At 41.6% G+C, this 18,224-nt stretch overlaps 1 protein-coding gene and 3 non-coding genes across 4 annotated transcripts in view; all 4 read left to right on the top strand.

Moving 5' to 3' along the window:
• The window catches only part of LOC140138345 (uncharacterized), a 44,118-nt gene that overhangs the window by 22,203 nt on the left and 3,691 nt on the right, over window positions 1–18,224 (top strand). The window contains 14 exon segments of the mRNA XM_072160251.1: window positions 247–362; window positions 1,058–1,235; window positions 3,073–3,730; window positions 3,895–4,378; window positions 4,380–5,547; window positions 7,614–7,828; window positions 8,982–9,180; window positions 10,521–10,690; window positions 12,067–12,379; window positions 13,647–14,124; window positions 14,594–14,690; window positions 15,108–16,268; window positions 16,270–16,497; window positions 17,795–18,223. Coding sequence (XP_072016352.1) covers window positions 247–362; window positions 1,058–1,235; window positions 3,073–3,730; window positions 3,895–4,378; window positions 4,380–5,547; window positions 7,614–7,828; window positions 8,982–9,180; window positions 10,521–10,690; window positions 12,067–12,379; window positions 13,647–14,124; window positions 14,594–14,690; window positions 15,108–16,268; window positions 16,270–16,497; window positions 17,795–18,223 — 5,894 coding nt within the window.
• Window positions 9,421–9,559, top strand: LOC140138497 (small nucleolar RNA SNORA57). The gene has a single exon (XR_011857023.1). It is a non-coding gene; the product is annotated as a small nucleolar RNA SNORA57 (small nucleolar RNA).
• On the top strand, window positions 11,511–11,649 carry LOC140138496 (small nucleolar RNA SNORA57). Its single transcript, XR_011857022.1, has one exon. It is a non-coding gene; the product is annotated as a small nucleolar RNA SNORA57 (small nucleolar RNA).
• On the top strand, window positions 12,701–12,839 carry LOC140138498 (small nucleolar RNA SNORA57). The gene has a single exon (XR_011857024.1). It is a non-coding gene; the product is annotated as a small nucleolar RNA SNORA57 (small nucleolar RNA).

The following is an 18,224-nucleotide window of genomic DNA, read 5'->3' as shown; positions in this document are numbered from 1 at the left end:
GATGCAACATTCCCATGAGTATTCTGTGTCGACCATGTAGTAACAGTAAAATATATACCAAAATCACAAATGTTTTGAAATTCGTCTTTGCATGGCTATTCTTTCTAAAAGAGTGGATTGTTATTACTTAAAATCCTTTCTTTCACAATGTTTGGGAAGTGATAGAAACATCAGGTGTTTCAGGAACTTTTTTATGTGTTGAAAATTTGAACAATGAAAAAAAAATTGTATTTTTTCCCTCAACAGGTTATGGTCGTCAAACTAGCAGAAATTTACCACCCAGGTTTCTCAAGCAGCAGCAACAGCAACAACATCAGCAGGTACCGCCACAAGGTGGGGATCGTAGACCTCCATTTGCCCAGGTAAGCAATGCAATATAATATAGGCCTAATTGCTCGTCAATTGTGTCTCCTGGAGCAATCTACCAATGTAATTCTTGCTGGGGTATTTTTGTTATCTGGTTCTAGTTGAAAACCTTGCATTTTATGCCGCTTATAGCTACATTGTCTCTCCCAATGGGACAGAATGTTGTCGTTCCTGGTGGCTAGATTATAACTCCTGTCTAGGAAGCGGCTTATTAATATCATCCACAATTTGCTGTGTCGACAAGTCAGGAACATAGTAGAACCCAGTTTCACTGCTTTGTCTGAGATATGGAAATGTCTGCTTACAGTTTCTGGCAAAGAAGAACTGCAGTTGTTTACATTTTGAGAGCGTGCACAGTGTAAACATGGAAGTAGAATTCCGATTGGCCGATTCAATCGTCTGACAATCATAACAACAGACCGATAATCTGATTGACCGATTACGCTTCAATACGTTGGTCGGCGCACACAAAGCTCCGCGTATGTCACTCATTGACGGGCGCTCGCTTCAATCGGAGCGAGGGGACTGCCGTTCTTCTCTGAAACCGAGTGTAATTTGAAACAAAATGCAACATGTACCATGCTTACAGCATACATAACAATTTGAGTGGAAACAGGATCCAGGCTGAGATCCAGATTTATTCTTAATAGTGTTAGTTACAGAAAACCTTTTGATAATTTGTTTTGTACAGATGGGTGAGCCAGCAGGCAATCAGCAAGGACCACCTGTAGGACTACCAGCCGGGGTGCATCAGGGAGGAAGAGTACCACCACCCCAAGACCACAGGCAGGATATGAGAGGTGGTTGGGGTGGTGCGCCTCCTCCACCTGGCCATGTTCCGTTCATGGGGACTACACCAGACCAGGTAAGTAAAGGTTCAATCAATTATGATGTGCCACTTTTGCTATGTTGCCTCCTGGGGGGCACTCGACTTTGGAAGTGACGGGATGTACAGGCAGCAGTTCGAAATGAGGGGTCTTTCAGTTTGAGCCTAGACACCAAAAAAAGGGGTCTTTTGGTGAGAAAGCCCTCAAAATGGGGGTCTTTTGGTGAGAATGGGGAAAATCTTACCAAAATTGGGGGTCTTTCTGAGACTGGGAACAATTTTGGGTCGAAATATAGAAGGTGATACAAAATTTTTAAAAATTCATGAAAATTTGAAGAAAAATAATGAAAAAAGTGGGTTATTTGGTGAGAAATTTGTCCAAAATTCTTGAAAAGAGGGGGTCTTTTGGTAACAGAAAAACAAAAAACGGGGGTCATTGGGTGAGAGGGAGTTCAGTAAAACAAAAAAGGGGGTCATTGAGTGAGAGCAAGTTGAAAAATGGGGGTCAATGTGGCCGCACATCCCCGTCACCCATTTTAAGTGAGTGCCCCCCTGGGCGTTGCCTCACTCACCCAATGAGGAAAGTACTGTCTCCCCTGGTGGCTATATGAGTAATATTCTTTGGCAGCAGCCGAGTTCTATTTCAGTGAGTGCTGTGTCGACCAAGACGATACAAGTAAATTGTTGCCCACTAATTTCAAACATGTTGTTTGTAATAATATGGGTTTTTTTCAAAAAAATAATGAGAATGTGTGAATAAAATGCTGTCAATGTTACACAATCTGATTCCTTCAGTGGTGGTAGCAGATTGACAATGAGATTTTGAAATAGGTGTCATGTTAGGAGATGAACTCTTGTTATTAAAGGTCCGTAACCCGATCGACAGCATCATCCCCCCGATTTTTTTCATTGTTGATGAGGTTTTGGTATCACATGATAGATACTATTTTTCTCATTACTATCCTGAAATTTGGCGCTCCAAGTCGATGTATTTCCGGAGAAATCATGAAACACAGCGGCTTTTACAGGCTACCAGTTTGTAAATACTAAAACTTACTCGGATTTCTGGGTAGGGAATGAATTGCGAATCATGAGTCTCCTCAACAGCTACTTTGGTTTCGTGTCATACACATTCTGTGAAAAAAGCGAACCACACTAACTGCTGAGGAGGCGGTGCGCCGTATATATTTATAAAACTTCCACGTCGGACGTAGTGGGCCGAATAGCTCAATTAGTTAGCGCATCATGCTTCACCCGTGAGGTACCCGGTTCAAAATCCGGTATCGGAAGATTTTTTTCCTCTCCATTTTTAACCCAAACCTTTTATATTCATTTGAAATGTACATATTGCAAGGGAAATATATTTTGTTTCCTTTTTTCTGAAACAATACTGAAAAAACCAAATATTTTCCGTTCAATACGGGCCGGGCATTGTACAGCATGTCAGCATTCGTCATACGAACGGGAATTGTTGTTGTTGCTTGCCTGCCCAGAATGCAATTCACGTATACCAAGGTATTGGATTGCAAATTTGGCTATTTATTCACCTTTACGCTGAAAATGCTCTCGTTTTTTCAGAAAGCAGCATAAAGGGGGCGATATTTGATATTATTATGTAATTTTAAAGACAATCCATATCCAAAACCAATAGGGTTACCCCCCTTTAAGATAACAAGATTTGTTGGGTTTTAACATACGGAAGCATTTTTTTGTAGGATAAGCTGGTAGAGTTGCAATTTCATGATTTCTGAGATTAAAACTTGAGTGCAATAGACCAGGTGGCAAGTTTTGAAAACCAAGTTATAAATGTGTGCATCCAAGTTGTTGTGATGTTGTTCTGTGGTTAATTTTTAAAGTTTTCTTTTCTTATATTGACTCAGGTGCGGGAAAGAGAATAGAAAGAAGACACAAGGACAGCACAGACAGTCAGGGAAGCGGCGGAGGGCGCACACCTGAACCAATTAATGATGCTCAACCCCCTTCATTCAGACCTCAGCAACCGCAGTCGCATCCTCAAGGAGAAAGGGATAAACATCCGATGCCCGTCGCAAGGGATACTCAAGACCATCGCAAATTTGATGCAGATACTCGCAAAGATTTTGCTCAACCTCCTTCAAATCCTCCTCCTAAGCAGTGGTCAAAGCAAGAGGCTACTACAGAGCAAAGGAAAAACAGTGGGCCATTGTTAGGGGATCATCCTGTAGGGGATCACTCCAAGGAAGACGGCAGACGGAATCAGGAGAACCAGCAGCCTGCACCAGCAAAGCAGCAGACAGAACTGGCGAAGACAGAACATGAAGAGGTGCACAAGACTGCAGACCATAAGTCACATGCCAGTGACGAGCATCGTCCTGCAAAGCAACAGGCTTCTGCTCCAAAACAACATCCTCGTCCAGAAAGGCAGATGTCGAATAGTTCGCAAAAGAGCGTGGATCATAATGAGCGAGGTCACAACCGGCAAGGCAATCATCAGGGTGGTGGGAGAGATAGAAAGCACGAAAGTGGTGGGAATCATAATAGATCGGGACCGGGAAGGCCGTACAATGAAAGGAAAGCTAGCACTAGTAGCACAGATAGTAGACACAGTGCAAAAGAACACAATTATGATAAGAAATCACATGGAAAAGAAAGGGCACCAGTTAGGGAAAGAAATAATATAAAAGACAATGAAAATAGGGAGCCCAAACCAATTGCTGAATCAGAAAAAACAAATCGACGGATAAGGTGGTTGACAGATCACATCCCCCGGCAGAGAAGCCCAAGGAAAAGCAAGAGTCGGTTGCCGACAACAAAACAAAGGGAACTTCGGAAAAGACGGGAAGAGAAGTAAACAAAGAGGTCAAGGATCACAAACCTCCGAGGGAAAATAAGGATCACAAAGATGATCGAAATAGGGAGAGAAGAGATAATCGCGATCACAGAGACAACCGGGAGTATAGAGGTAATAGAGAGCAACGGGATCACCCAGATTCGAGAGACAGAAGAGACAGGGACAGAGTCCCAAACCAACATAGAGATGCTGCTGACAAACCATCTGGTAGAAGAAGAGATGATGGCGTGAAGAGAGATAGGGGACGAGGAAGTAGGTATGACACTGGCGGTAGAGGTCGAGGTGTGAGACCGTATGGCAGTAGTAGCTACAGGGCGGTAGAGGAGAGGAGAACGGCGCTACCAGCAGGACGTTCGCCGTGCTCCTGTTCCAAAAAGATCGAAGGAAGAGGATGATTTTGAAGATTACAGTTCAGATGAGGAAATTGCACATAATACAGATGCTGTCAAAGATACAAAGGCAGTACCAAGTAAGCCGGAGATTAATGGGGAAGTTGTAAATGCAGAAATCAAAGATAGCCAACCTACAGCAAAATCAGAAGTTAATGAACTGAAAAGAAAAAATGAAGAGGAGGCTGACAGTAGGGACGCTGATTCCAAGCCAAACAAGAAGCAAGAAATAAATCGGAATGAGCCTGGAAGTCACAGGTATGATAAACGCGATGAAAAGGATAAGAGGGGCAACCATGATAGAGACAGAAGGGGCAACTACGATAGGGAAAGGAGAAATGATGATCGCAATAGACGTCGAGGAAATGACGAACGAGATCGAAGAGACTACGATGACGACCGCGACAGGAGAGGTTTTCAACCTCGAGGTGAACCGTCCCGAAGAGGAAGGGGTGGTGCCATGGTTGGCAGAGGGAGAGGTTCAGCAAGAGGTGGTTCAACAAGAGGTGGTCCAGGAAGAGGAGGCTCAACAAGAGGAGGCTCAACAAGAGGTGGTAGTTCTGGACGACCCGATCGCAGAGATGTTAGGCGAGATGATTACCAAGATGGTTTCCGAGATAAAGAAAATGATAGGGATAGATTTCCTGATAAAAGGGGTGGCAAAAGAAATGATAATCTTAAGAAGCCGAGATCAGAACCAAGGCCAAGACCAGAAAGACCACCACGCTTTCAGACTGGTGGTGGAAGAGGACGTGGCAGAGGCCGATATACACGGGAAGGGCGCCTCGATGGCACTCCAAGAAAGACTGGTTCCGGGCGTGGCAGCACAGGTAGCAGCAGCGAAGGATCTTCACCTCCGTCAAACAAGCCCGTCTTGACAAAGCAGAACTCTTCGGACCAGAATAACGAAGAGTGGGAAACGGCATCGGAGAGCAGCGACTTCAACGATCGCAAGCCAAAAGAGAAGGAAGTGAATGACGTCGGCAGTTTGAACAACGACATCAAAGACGACGTGGTGATCAATAAGAAAGATACTGCGTTTGGTCATTGGGAAGGCGTCGGCGGAAAACGAGGCTTCTCCAATCAACGTGCTGGATCCGACAGGCCACCCAGGCGATCTGATGTTAATGATTGGGGTATGTATGTTTAAATTATTTCGCAACTTTCTTTACTGGCCATGAAGTGTATTCAATACTGGTGGTGCAAAGTGATTCTTAGCCGAGTGGACCAATATGATGCAAGCCTAGGAATAAGGCCAAGGAAAAAAGTTGTTTGCTTGTCCTCGTTTTTTTTTTTTTACATTTTCCAAAAAAAGTCGATGAACTTTTCGTCTGAAAAACTGAAGATTTAACAGAAATATTTCGTATTATTAATATCAGCATCTGCATAAGTAAAATATTGTTGAACTTAAAAATGCAGTGTTTTAAGTCTGCCAGACATGTATATGCCAATTAAGGTAGGGTTTACCTTGATTTTGTCTTTGGTTCAAATATTTTGGTCAGTGGGTATTACATACAAACAAGTACTTCACATTATAAATGATATAAGAAAAAAACACCTTTTCCCGACCGACCGACCCAACTTCTGAAAGTGATCTATGGACAAGCAAACAATTTATTTTTTTAGGCTAAGCATGGATGTTACCATCTGTGCCCACTTGAAACAGGAAAACACTTGATGAAGATCAATTTTCAATGGTGTACAGGCGTTGTGGTTATCAGTAACACCTCAACGCTAGTATTTAGAGAAATTGAAATGGTGAAGAGTAGACAGAAGCTTTCAATATGTAACTTGGCAACCAGATACCAAAAAAGTAAATTCCATTGTAATGATTGTATACTTGCCAAATGTGTGTGAAGTGCCACTTTTGCTACGTTGCCTCTCCCAGTGAGGCAGATGTTGTCTTCCCTGGTGGCTATATCAAACTGACTACATAGGAAGCAGCCTGTTATTTCATGTGAACTTGCTGTGCTGACCAGTTAGTTACAGTTCTTTATAAACAATGATTATAATTAGAGAATAAGCGATAGGAATTTTTATTTTGCCTATCCTCTACCGTGTGATAGGCGACAGGCAGGTCCAATATTTTGAGTAGTGGATGCGGCGCAGAATACTACGATAAAAATATTGGACCTGCCTGTCGCTATCATAGGTAGAGGATAGGCAAAATAAAAAATTCCTATCGCTTATTCTCATTCTTAGTCAGTTAAATATTATTTTAATAACTGTAAACAATTTTTTTGAAAGCAAAAACTAAGTTACCGTCATAAAACTCCCCTCATTATAAAATGAACGAAACTTGTTTACAACTTCACGTATTCTGTTGCGCGTACTGCTAGCGCGTCGCGTATTCCGCACTAGTCTCGCATTACAGCGCAATACATACGCCGCACCTCTACAAGCGTGTAAGGCATTATCAAGGCGCTTGATGGCGTGGGGTCGTCTACGGCCTGATAAACGGCACCCGAAATCTTGCGATTGTCCAATCAAAAATGTGTCTACGAACTAGACCACTCCCACTGACTAAGAATGTGTTATCTTGGTGTAGATTATTCATACAGTACGTACAGTACATCTAGAACATTATTTTGTAAATTAAATCTGACAATGGAATTAAAATTAGCAACTCGTGTTTTCGGACACAACGTAGCAAAGTGAGTTGCAAATTTTAGCTCCAGTATTAGATTTAAATTTACAAATTAATGATATGTGTTCTTAAGGGATCGGATAGCAACGTTGCACACAGTATACAAGGAATGTCTTTCTGAAATCAATTAATTTTGATTTTTTTTTAAATTTGCAATGTAATACTTGTGTAAATTCTACGGCGAATTATTAAAAATTGATATTTTTGATATTCATCAGTCCTCGAAGTAAATTTTTTTAATCTAATGATATGTACTCAAAGTGTATGTAGCTGGGAGGAAAAGTCGTCCATTATGAAAATTTTGACCTTTCGTATTGAAGATATTCATTTTTTTCCCCAAAAGACCTAAATTGTTTAGGTCTTTTTGATGTGTCTTATGTGCTCCCATGTCACACAAAAAATACTGTGCAAACGTTGCTATCCGATCCCTTAATGTACCCCATTTTATTTGTTCAATAATGGTCTCTTCTCTTAAGGGTAAGTGATCGTAATTGGAGATTGAAATGGTGATTTGTAATTGTTATTATTAAAACATAAATAACCTTGTTTTTCCAGAGAGGGCCAACGAATCTGGAAGGGGTCGACGTGGTGGTGGAAGAGGAGGGGGTAGAGGTGTAGGTGACCGTCGGACTGGTGGAGGAAGAGATTCTGGTAGTAACAAAAGAGTTCCGCCTAGCAAAGGTGGTCAGCCGAGAAAAGACGGGCAGTCAAGGGAGGACAAAGTGTATAGAGTGGATGGCATGGTGCTAAATAATCCTGATGCTGTCAAGGTAAAAACATACTGTATGCAGGCATGAGAATTTTCAGTTTAGTCAAAATTTCCGCAACTTAATTAATTTCAGCCTGTTTTTGGTACTTTTTGCCCAATTTCACACGCATTTTCAGTTTTTTCAGTTTTTTTTAGGAAAGTGCAGTCTCATGCCTGTGTATGCTTTGCACGCTAACCATAGGCTTCAACATAAAGTTTTGAGATAGCTTGTCAAAATATTAAGAGCTATATCAAGAACCACTGAACCCAATACTAGGCTTGTTTGTACTCACTTTGATGCATTTTACATGCTGATTCCAAATATGGTCATGAAAATTTACTTTGAAATTTTATAATTTAAAAAGAAAAATTGAAGCATCTTGGTTGCAAAAATGGTGGGGGCAACCAATCGAGGAAGTAAGGTAATATAAGATTAATTCATGCAAACTAAAATGTATGGCAAGTTGAATTTATTTGGTGTAGAGGCTGAGAGAATTTGAGATAGTTGCATTGCCTTAGGAACTGAGAATATCCCTTAGACTAATAATCTGAGGTCCAAAGGGAAATGTTCACCCGTCACAATACCGGACATAACTGATGCAAAGTCATTTTGAAGCTCATTTTACAAAATGACAAACTTATATAAAATATACATTTTGAATGTTGTCTTTCCTTGTGGCTTTGTTAAATTTTTTTTCTTATTTTATCAATTCTGGACAGTTTAGTGACTGTTCCCAAGTATATTCACATTAAGTTCCAGCGCTTAGATTTCGACGAGAATCACAGAATCGATTCTCGTAATGATTCTCGTAAGATTCGGTTGTGAGAATCTACTTATCTCATTGTATCATACAGTAAATGCAGTGACTATGATGGATTTTGATTCTCCCAAACCAAGACGAAATCTAGGCCCTGAAGTTCTATGTGTATTCAAATTTTTGGTGGATTAAAAATTCATGGCTGCCTGTTGGACTACGAAAAGCGCTACAATTACACTCCTGTGGAAATTTCCCGCCAGAGAGTACATAGGTAATAGAATGCTACGTTGCAATTGGTGTTCCCTGTCGACCATGTAGTGACACTATTGATGTAATGCATTTTCTGCACATGAAGCAACTTTTTGCACAAATTGATTTTGCTCACCTTTGAATCAGTCAATCCATTTTCATTTCCAGGATGCTCTCACTGACCTTTCCAACCGGTCATCCTCGGCCGTTACGAGCAAGAAGAACGGCAGCAAGGGCAGCAACAACAGCAATGGCAACAGCAATAATGCTAGCAACAACAACAGTTCCAATAGCAACAACAAGTCCAAAAGTCTGCAGGAAAAGAAGCGAGATGTCTTGGCTAGCTATGACCTCAACAACTATGCCAGTGAGTACAATACAGTTTGTCCACTCTGAAGTACAAAGTGACAACGCGTGCGTAAACAGTGCGCAGTGCTGCATCTCTGCTGCAAGTATGCGTGCCTTCAAAGTTGGCACAATGTGTGCGTCCGCGTCGGTACTTTGTACTTCAGAGCAGACTGGCCATACATGCTTGTCAGCAATCTTAATAATAGGCACATAAGTTAATTATTAACAATTTTTTGAAGTGGTGTAAAAAATACTGCTTCCTCCAGTTCTTGACATCTTTGTGTCTTTCCGTAGCACATGAGGTGTAATGTAAGGAGGTACATTGAAGTCCGGTGAAACCTTCGGTACTGTAGTCAAATACCAGTGATACAGTCCTATCCTCTAGCACCAGTACATGGCTTTTTCCATGAAGACGTGTTTACAAATCTTGAGCTCTCACACAAGAGAATTATACCAAAATGTTACCATTGATAACTAACCTTGCAACACATTTTAAGTGTTTATTCAAATTAATAATGAGAAAGATTAAGTAAAAACCTAAATACCAGCATGGTCAGGTGTGCTGAAACACAAGAGATATTTTTGTCCAGTCTTAGCACACAATAAATCTGTGAAATGCCACTCCCGATCTTGTCACGTGTCGTTCAATACCATTTTGTAAGGGGAATGTGAAGTGCAAGGGAATAATTAGGGCAGCCCTCGAATTAAGGATCTGAAGGGGCACAGCAACTTTTTAAGGGCAAGTTGATAATTGCCTTGGATTTTCACTGAAAAGGCAAGGCAGCACAGCAGTTTGTAATATTTCAAGAGGGCATCATGGCAACTGTTGAAAATTGAGAAGGGCACCAAGGCAATTTCTCAAAAGTGACAAAAACACACACAAACATAGATAATTTTATAATGAAGGGGCAGGGCTGGGGCACCGACGGCAACTTAATTAGAGGGCACGGCAAGTGACTGCCTTGGGTAATGGACATATTTTGAGGGCATTACGGCAGTGGGGTTGGGCACCCACGGCAAAATGCCATGGGTGCCGTGGGTTATTTCAAGGGCTGAATTAGGGAAGGTTGATCATCATTGAGCAGAGATGCCACTTTTCAGGTTTTAGCCTGAATTCAGGTTTTTTGTGAGTCCAAATTCCCGCGTTTTTATTTATTTTCAGCCCGTTTTGGGGCTTTTGGGCCTACATTCACATACTTTTTCAGGTTTTTCTCACCAGTTTCAGGTTTTTTGAGTGAAACTGAGTGGCATCTCTGATTTTGCAATGCCACATTGAAATTTAAATCGCAGCAAAAAATTTGTAGAAATTATTTTCTGATCACGATATATAAGTTGTGTCTGTTTTTGTTTGTAATCCAGGTGTGGTTGTAGTGGATGATGTCCCCGAGGTGATAGTTGAAGATCCAGATGAATTGCTCACACCAGATGAGGGCTTTCAAGAAGTGGTATCCAAGCGTGCTAGCAAGGAGAGGTTAAAAGCTCAACAGCAAGAGGCAGAGAGAAAAAAGGTGGACCTCACCATGGCAGAGGTTAGTGGAAAAAATAGGTTGCAGATATTTTTTTTTTTGTCAGCCAAAGATGCAAAAAAAAAAAAAAAAAATTCCGCTGCAAATAATACAATGATAATAATAACTTTTGTTCCCCCAAGATTATCGCACAAGCCACCTATCTCCTTCCAATGCAAACTTTGCAGTATGATTAGTTGGTCAATTAGATGACTGACACTATCAAATGTAATGGAATCCAAATGGCAGGTTGTTTGACAGATCACTATCGGTACCTAAAATCTCCAGACTGTCTTCAACCCCCTCAGCACTACCTGCCGATCTAACATTGCCCCTGATTGGTCAATTATATGATATTTTCATTTTAATCACCAATCAGAATGGAGCTTTGCAAATAATTCACCAGAGTTTTATTTTTGCGTGGTGAAATTATTCTAACAATGTTGCTGATTGGTCCAATTGATAATAAAAACTTCTTTTTGACCAATCGGCAGGTAGTTCTGACAGCAGTCAGCAGTGTAATTTTGACCCACTGTTGTGTGGTTTTGGAAGTTTTTATCTTTATAATGGGATGTTGCAGTTGAAATCCATACACCCCCTATGGAACACATGACTTGAATAATGTGAGTAGGAGTGTAGATTTCAAATGGGAGTCACATATTCAGGTAACCTCATTTGAAATTCACACTCCCTGTGTAAGAGATTTTAAGGTCATGTCTTCCACAGGGGGTGTATGGATTTCAACTGGAATAGCCCAGTAAAACTTGGTCATGTTCACGGTTCATTTGCTGTGACGTTGGGAAAGATGACCCAGCGTACATGGTTGAAAATTGTTATATCTTTTCCTCCAGTTCTTGACATCTTTGTGTCTTTCCATAGCACATGAGGTGTAATGTAAGGAGGTACATCAAAGTCTGGTGAAACCTTCGGTACTGTAGTCAAATACCAGTGATACAGTCCTATCCTCTAGCACCAGTACATAATCTAAATTCTCTAGACATAAGTAGTGGCAACTTGGGATTGTTCAGTTCCTATTTAGGAGACATGTGTTTCACCAAATAAAACTGCTTAGGATTGTAGCATGCAGATGATGCACTGCCTCCCCAGAAGTGAAGTCACGGTTTGCATTTTGGTATTAGTTCAGTATTAACTGAATAAACTTTCACCACGCTGGTGTCGATTGCAGATGACAAGTTTCAAATTAATTTTTTTAAATTCAAACATTTCAGAATTTCATGACCATATTTGGAATCGGCCCAAAAAATCCATTAAAATGAGTACAAACAAAACAGCCTGGTTCAGTGTCTTTTAAGATATCATATCTCAAAACTTAGTATATTGTAGCCTGTAGCTAGCATGCAGAGCATTAATGCAGTTATTTTGTTTTTCTTGATTCACAGGCATTAAAGAAGCCCAAACTCGCAACCAACATGAAGTCGCGTCACCAGCAATCCAAACTTCCACCTCGTTTTAGAGGGCAGGTCAACGCTAAGGAGAACAGCCGCGATCTCACCAAGGACCCGATGATGGTACCCAATCTACCTGCAGCAGTCGGTGCGCAACTGCCAACTGTGTCGCCAGGTGGAATGTTTGGAGCCAGCCCGGGGTTGGGGACATTAAATAAAGCTCCTGGTTCAATGCCAATTGGGGTGGAGATGAACAGCCGAGGGCCTTCAGCGGTGGATGTTATGATGCCTCTAGGGGCAGCACTATGATCAGGAAAGGTGAGGATAGTAACTTTTGCTTGTGTGTGCATTTTCAAATGGAAGTTAGTGGTTAGTGCATTTTCAAATGGAAGTTAGTGGTTAGTGCATTTGTGTGTGATTTAGTAATCATGGATTACAGAGAAAGCATCCTCGGGTGTGAAGTGTTTATTCACAGTGATATATCAGTGTGAGATCACTGAAGCATGATATCAACTTCAGATTGGGTTTCTTATTTTAATACACTTGTGTAGTATTGAAAGTTCAAAATGTCCTTTGCTGAAAATTTGGAGAATGATGATCTAGCATATATGTATAGTTTAATAGCTATCCTCCAGTTCTTGACATCTTTGTGTCTTTCCATAGCACATGAGGTGTAATGTAAGGAGGTACATCAAAGTCCGGTGAAACCTTCGGTACTGTAGTCAAATACCAGTGATACAGTCCTATCCTCTAGCACCAGTACATAACCTAAATTGATGTTGTATGACCTGATTGTGATCGTTCAGTTCTGACTGAGGACACTTATATTTTAGCAAATAAAACTGCATAGGAGATGTGTAATATGGAAAATCCAGAGGGTATCTGAGATGCTTCCCAATAGTAAATACTCATTGAAACAAAACTGTGATCATTGGCATCACACTTTGGCAAATGTGTCTCACACAAGTGAATGCAGTTGAATAGGGTTAATGCTATTTATGCTATTTAAGATGATTTTGATTGATCAATTGATTAAAGAACATAATTATTTGAAATGTGAAAGTATGGGAATTTTTCAAACTCTTCCAAAACATCCCATTTGGGCTAGGAAATACTGCCTGCTGGTAAGTCCTTGGAATGCTCTATTCCATTTATAATCCACACTACCCTTGTGAAAAGAGTTTGTAAATATCTTCCACAGGGGGAGTATGAATTCCAAATGGAATGAACACATTAGGTAGCTCCATTTGATTCAACCTGAATCTTCCACTGAGGGAGGATGAGTTTCAAATGGAGCTGCTAATGTGTTCATTCCATTTGAAATTCATACTCCCCCTGTGGAAGATATTATCCAAATCTTCAACAGGGGTAGTGTGGATTTTAAATGGAATGTCCCAATCAATCTCATCCATTACAAATAGAGGTTTTCAGCAGGTTCTATCAGATGCCCCAACTTTGAAACAAACAGTTGCACAGTTTCTCTGATGGCCAACCTGTGCAAACCATCATGAATTGCTTTAATTAAAAAAGCATAAGCAATTTAATCTCATTCCCTCTCCATTTACTTGTTGCAGTTTCATCATCACCGCCACCAGTGAATGCCTGGGACAAACCACTACAGAGACCACCTTTAATACCAGGGAGTGATAACACAGCAACTGTAGCGCCCCAAGTCAGCATGGGTCTGGCATCGGTTGTAGCGATGCCTAAATCAGCAACGGGCAAACCTGAAAATGATCAACATGACAGTGGTATTGAACTGAACAGTGACCACCATGCGTCGAACCCTCCTTCAACCAGGAGTTCACCAAGCGGAGAAGGGAACAAGACCTCCGACAACATCAAGCTGGTGCAGGAGTTGATGGTTCCGGTCATGGAGGCGCCGGCCGAGTCGCAAGAAGTGGAGTGGCAAGACGAGCCGCTGGACCTGCAGGTGATGACCAATCCGCCGCAGCCAATTCCAGGGATTAAACAGATTACAATGGAGGATCTTAAAGCGGTTATCCCAGATGTCGATAGTAATGCGGTGAATGCTGTGTCGTCTAACGAGATGTGAATCTGGCTAGGCCACCAATGGTATGTATCTGTAAAGGGACTTAGGCTGGGAAACAAAAGGGTCGTCTTAGAAAAAAAAAAAAAAACACTACAGTACTAGCTGTATATAACTTTTTTTTTCAATTATTTTTTTAGTCAAATGGGAAATCTGTGATTCCTGTTGATACTGCATTTTTCGGACCACTTTAGTCTTTGTTGGCTTCTTGACCGGAAAGAAATCCCAAGTCAACGAGAAAAAAAAAATCAGAATTTTTTATGTTTAATATGCACACAATCTTCAAAGACAAAACTTTTTTTCTTTGACCACTCACTTGATATCCCTAAAACTTTCTGATAATTGTTGAACATGCTTGGAGTTGGTGATCCTTTCTCCAGTAGACTTAACCATTTTTCACCCTGGTGTGGGTCAAATCAATGCATAAGGCAGCTGTTTTGTGCACACTTATATAATTATGACATCTTAAAGAACATGCATGTTTAAGGTAGCTTTTTCAGAGAAGGCTGTTGATTTGAACTTGCGCCCAGTGCAGTTCGTACAAACACCAGAAGTTCGCCTCATCAGGGTGAAAAATGGTAGAGGATAGGCTATCAAAGGCTTTGGGTGAGGGGGGCCTTTAATTAAATCAGAAAAGTAGAAGTTAATTATTTGCCAGTTTTGCATATCCAAAAATTTGGTTAGCATTGGTCTTGCAAAGAGGCGACTCAGGTGTATATAAACTTGCATATTCCTTGCGAAGTGGTTATGGAAAGACGTGTTCCTTTTTGGAGTGTTATAGATGAAAAAAAAATCCTTTTACTCATTGAAAAACACATCAAATTATGGGAAACAAACATCTCTTGAAAATTAAGGTCTGGCAAAATATGCTCTACTATAAAACATAAATTATACTTGACCTTAGGGCTCCCTCGCCAAAAATGTACATTGTCATGCAACGTGTATGCTAATTTATTCCCCTGTTTGGTGTTCTTCTCCTCTGTAGGTTCTTGGAGATAACCCAGTCCTTAGCCAGACATTATCTGACATAAGGAATGCAGAACCACCAGTGAGCAGTCACCTGCCAAATGACCTGCGTGCTCCCGTCTCTGTGGAACCAGCGGTCCCTGCCAGCACAAGCCACATATCCAAAGTTGGTCCAGGCCCGAGTAGTCAAGCAATTGAACTGCCGACGAGTAGTGCAGATGACTTTACTAAGAAGATGGAATCGACAAAGTCTCTGTGGGACAGTTTTCCCATTAGCGGTGACAGTGCTCTGTCACCACCAGGGATGAACACAGTGGCAGGTGGTCAAAACGAAGATATGTCGTCCACCACATCGGATCACACCGTCGAAGCCGATACGCTCAGAGACATTCCTCAGCATAGAGCTCTTGTGTCGGATAGCGCGATCCTTCCGCCACCGACGTCGAGCGTCGGCGTGTCCTTTGGGAATTTTAACGCGCGTGATCCCGTGGTAGCGACCAATGTGCCGCACAGTGCGGCGGCCACATTCGATAACAGTCAGGAGATAGGTGACATTGAAATTGCAGATATTCAGGAAATACCGCAGGTGGCAACGAATCCACACCCCATTCCAAATCACAGTCACGCATTTAGCAGCGCGCCAATGGTCATGTCGGACAAGCCAGCAGGAAGCAGTGGCTACAGTTACAGTGCAAAGCCGCTGTCTTTGTATACGTTACCAAGTACGACACACCCGGCAAATGTCAACTCGGCAGCACTGCAGCTGTACCCTTCAATGACTGCATTTGGACTTGACATTAAGCAACAGCAGCCATCTAGTGATAAAGCACAGCTGTTTCCATCCGTTCTACTTGGCCCGCAGACGTCCCAGCTGACATCGATCACGCCGTCACCTTCACTCTTCTCGCAGGTGTTGACAACCCAATACTCGCCCCTCCCAAGTAGCGACCGTGTTCTGTCCTCTTCTGGGTTTGCTGCGCAGAATCCATTTGCAGCGCAGTCTGTAATACAGCCGCCTTCGGGCAGCTACCAGTATAATTTGAACCAAGGCCCCACGGTGGCTGCCTCGCCTCCTGCAGCAGCACCGCAACCACCAACCTTTGCCCCAATTGGCTTCTTACCAGCTGCCCAGCCACAACATCAGCAACCACACACCGGCATGCAGAATAACATCGGAGCCATCTTGTCGCGTCTCTGACACAGCAGCCCTCACGGTACCTAATCAGCCGTATGGATCCTACAGCTCAACGCCGTTCTCAAGAGGCCACGAGTTGAGTGCTAACAGTTCAGTGATTGTGAAGCCACAAAACAACTACCCAGGCAGCATTGGTGCCCCAAAGACGGCGAGCATGCCACCTTTTGGCAGTGTGTCCAATGTAGCAGTGCAACAAGCACCTCTGTATGGTCAGGTAGGTGATTTAACACAAGCAAAGTCTTGAGCTTTATAGGCTATATTAAAAAAATCCTTCAGCTTCTGAAAAAATCTTCAGCTTCTGAAAACCTAATGCGGAATGCGATTTAAAAAAAAAAAAAATTTTGAAATGCTTGTCAAGGTGACCGTTATGCATTTTAAACTGATATCCATATACAATGTGCTGTACGACTGTTATAAAGAAATAGTCACAAATACAGCCCATATCTGCAGTTGCTCAGTTTTATTTTGCAGAAAACTTGAACATGTTGAAATAAAAAACAAGTTTGGGCTTTGTTTTTTTGGTTTTGTTGGGAAAAAATAAAAAAACACCTTTCTGACTTTATATTAACCTAATGCGCATGATTTTACTAACGCGTGCAGGAGCTTTGAGACAAGGGATTTTTTTAATATAGCCTAACATGAGTTCCAGACATGGTTATATTTCATGAATTTCATGTTTCTTGAGTAGTGGCCAGGGTAGTGAAATGTTATTTCCTTTCTCGAACTTGAACTGCTGTTTAGAATATTTTCAGCAAGCGTGGATCCATGAGGCGCTATTATCCAGGCGATTAAGGTCCAAATATATAAAATTTGGTTTTTTTTTAGTCCTTAAGCTCTTACTGTTACAAAAAAAAATCTATAATTTGATCAACCTGTAAAAGGTGGGAAATGTTAGGCTTTTACCACTATGCCAAAAAGTTCAGAGTGCTATTAGTTGACCTGTCTGTGATAATTGACAATGTGTGCAAATCAACAATTCGTCGGCTGTATTACATAGTGGCGTATAGTAGGGCCCTTGAATCAGCAACTTTCCGAGAAAATCGGGTTTGAAGAAATGCAAATTTAAAATCGAGTTGTGTAAATCAGACATTCATTATATATTTTGTAAATGATGTGAAATTTCTATAGTAAACTAAATAGATTTTATTTTAATATGTTTTCAAAAGAAATAAAGAAATAATATTTCTTAAAAATGAAAACAATAAGTACCAAACTATACGTCACATAATGTGCCAATTTTCAAAATAATTACTAAAAATCACTATATGTCACTATGGAATGAAGTCGACAAATTGTCAGAAAGGAGAAACGTCTATGAAAGACAAAAAGTCAGGACCAACAAAATGTTGCAATTTTCTACTGACAAATTTCATGTGATGTCTAAAAAGTTGTGAAATGAGGAGCAGGCTTGATTGCATGGTGAAAAGAGCAATATATAATATATGAATATAAAAAATCATATTGGTATTTTGCCTAATAAGTTGTTTTCTTGCTTTTTTTCTCTACAGCAGAGAGCCTCGGCCCAAGTTGGTGCTCAGACAGGTTTAATAGGCAGTTCTCTAGTGGCAGCCATGCAGCCTCTGGCCCATCAGCATCAAGCCCAACAACATCAAGCAGCCCAACAACATCAAGCAGCCCAACAACACCAGGCAGCCCAACAACATCAAGCAGCCCAACAACACCAAGCGGCCCAACAACACCAAGCGGCCCAACAACATCAAGCAGCCCAACAACATCAAGCGGCCCAACAACATCAAGCGGCCCAACAACATCAAGCAGCCCATCAACATCCAGCCCAGCCATCTTCTTTCTTCACTGGTAATGCTGCACAAGCTCATCCTGCAGCACCAGCACCGCCGCAGCACCCCCACACCAATCTGCAGGGCAGCAGCAGCAGCGGCGGGCGGCAGCAGCTGGATCCACAAATTTCTTCAATTCGCT

Source organism: Amphiura filiformis, chromosome 17 (genome assembly GCF_039555335.1).
Source record: "Amphiura filiformis chromosome 17, Afil_fr2py, whole genome shotgun sequence".
NCBI lineage: Eukaryota > Metazoa > Echinodermata > Ophiuroidea > Amphilepidida > Amphiuridae > Amphiura > Amphiura filiformis.
The sequence above is the reverse complement of the archived record's forward strand: the minus strand, read 5'-3'. Positions and strand labels throughout refer to the sequence as shown.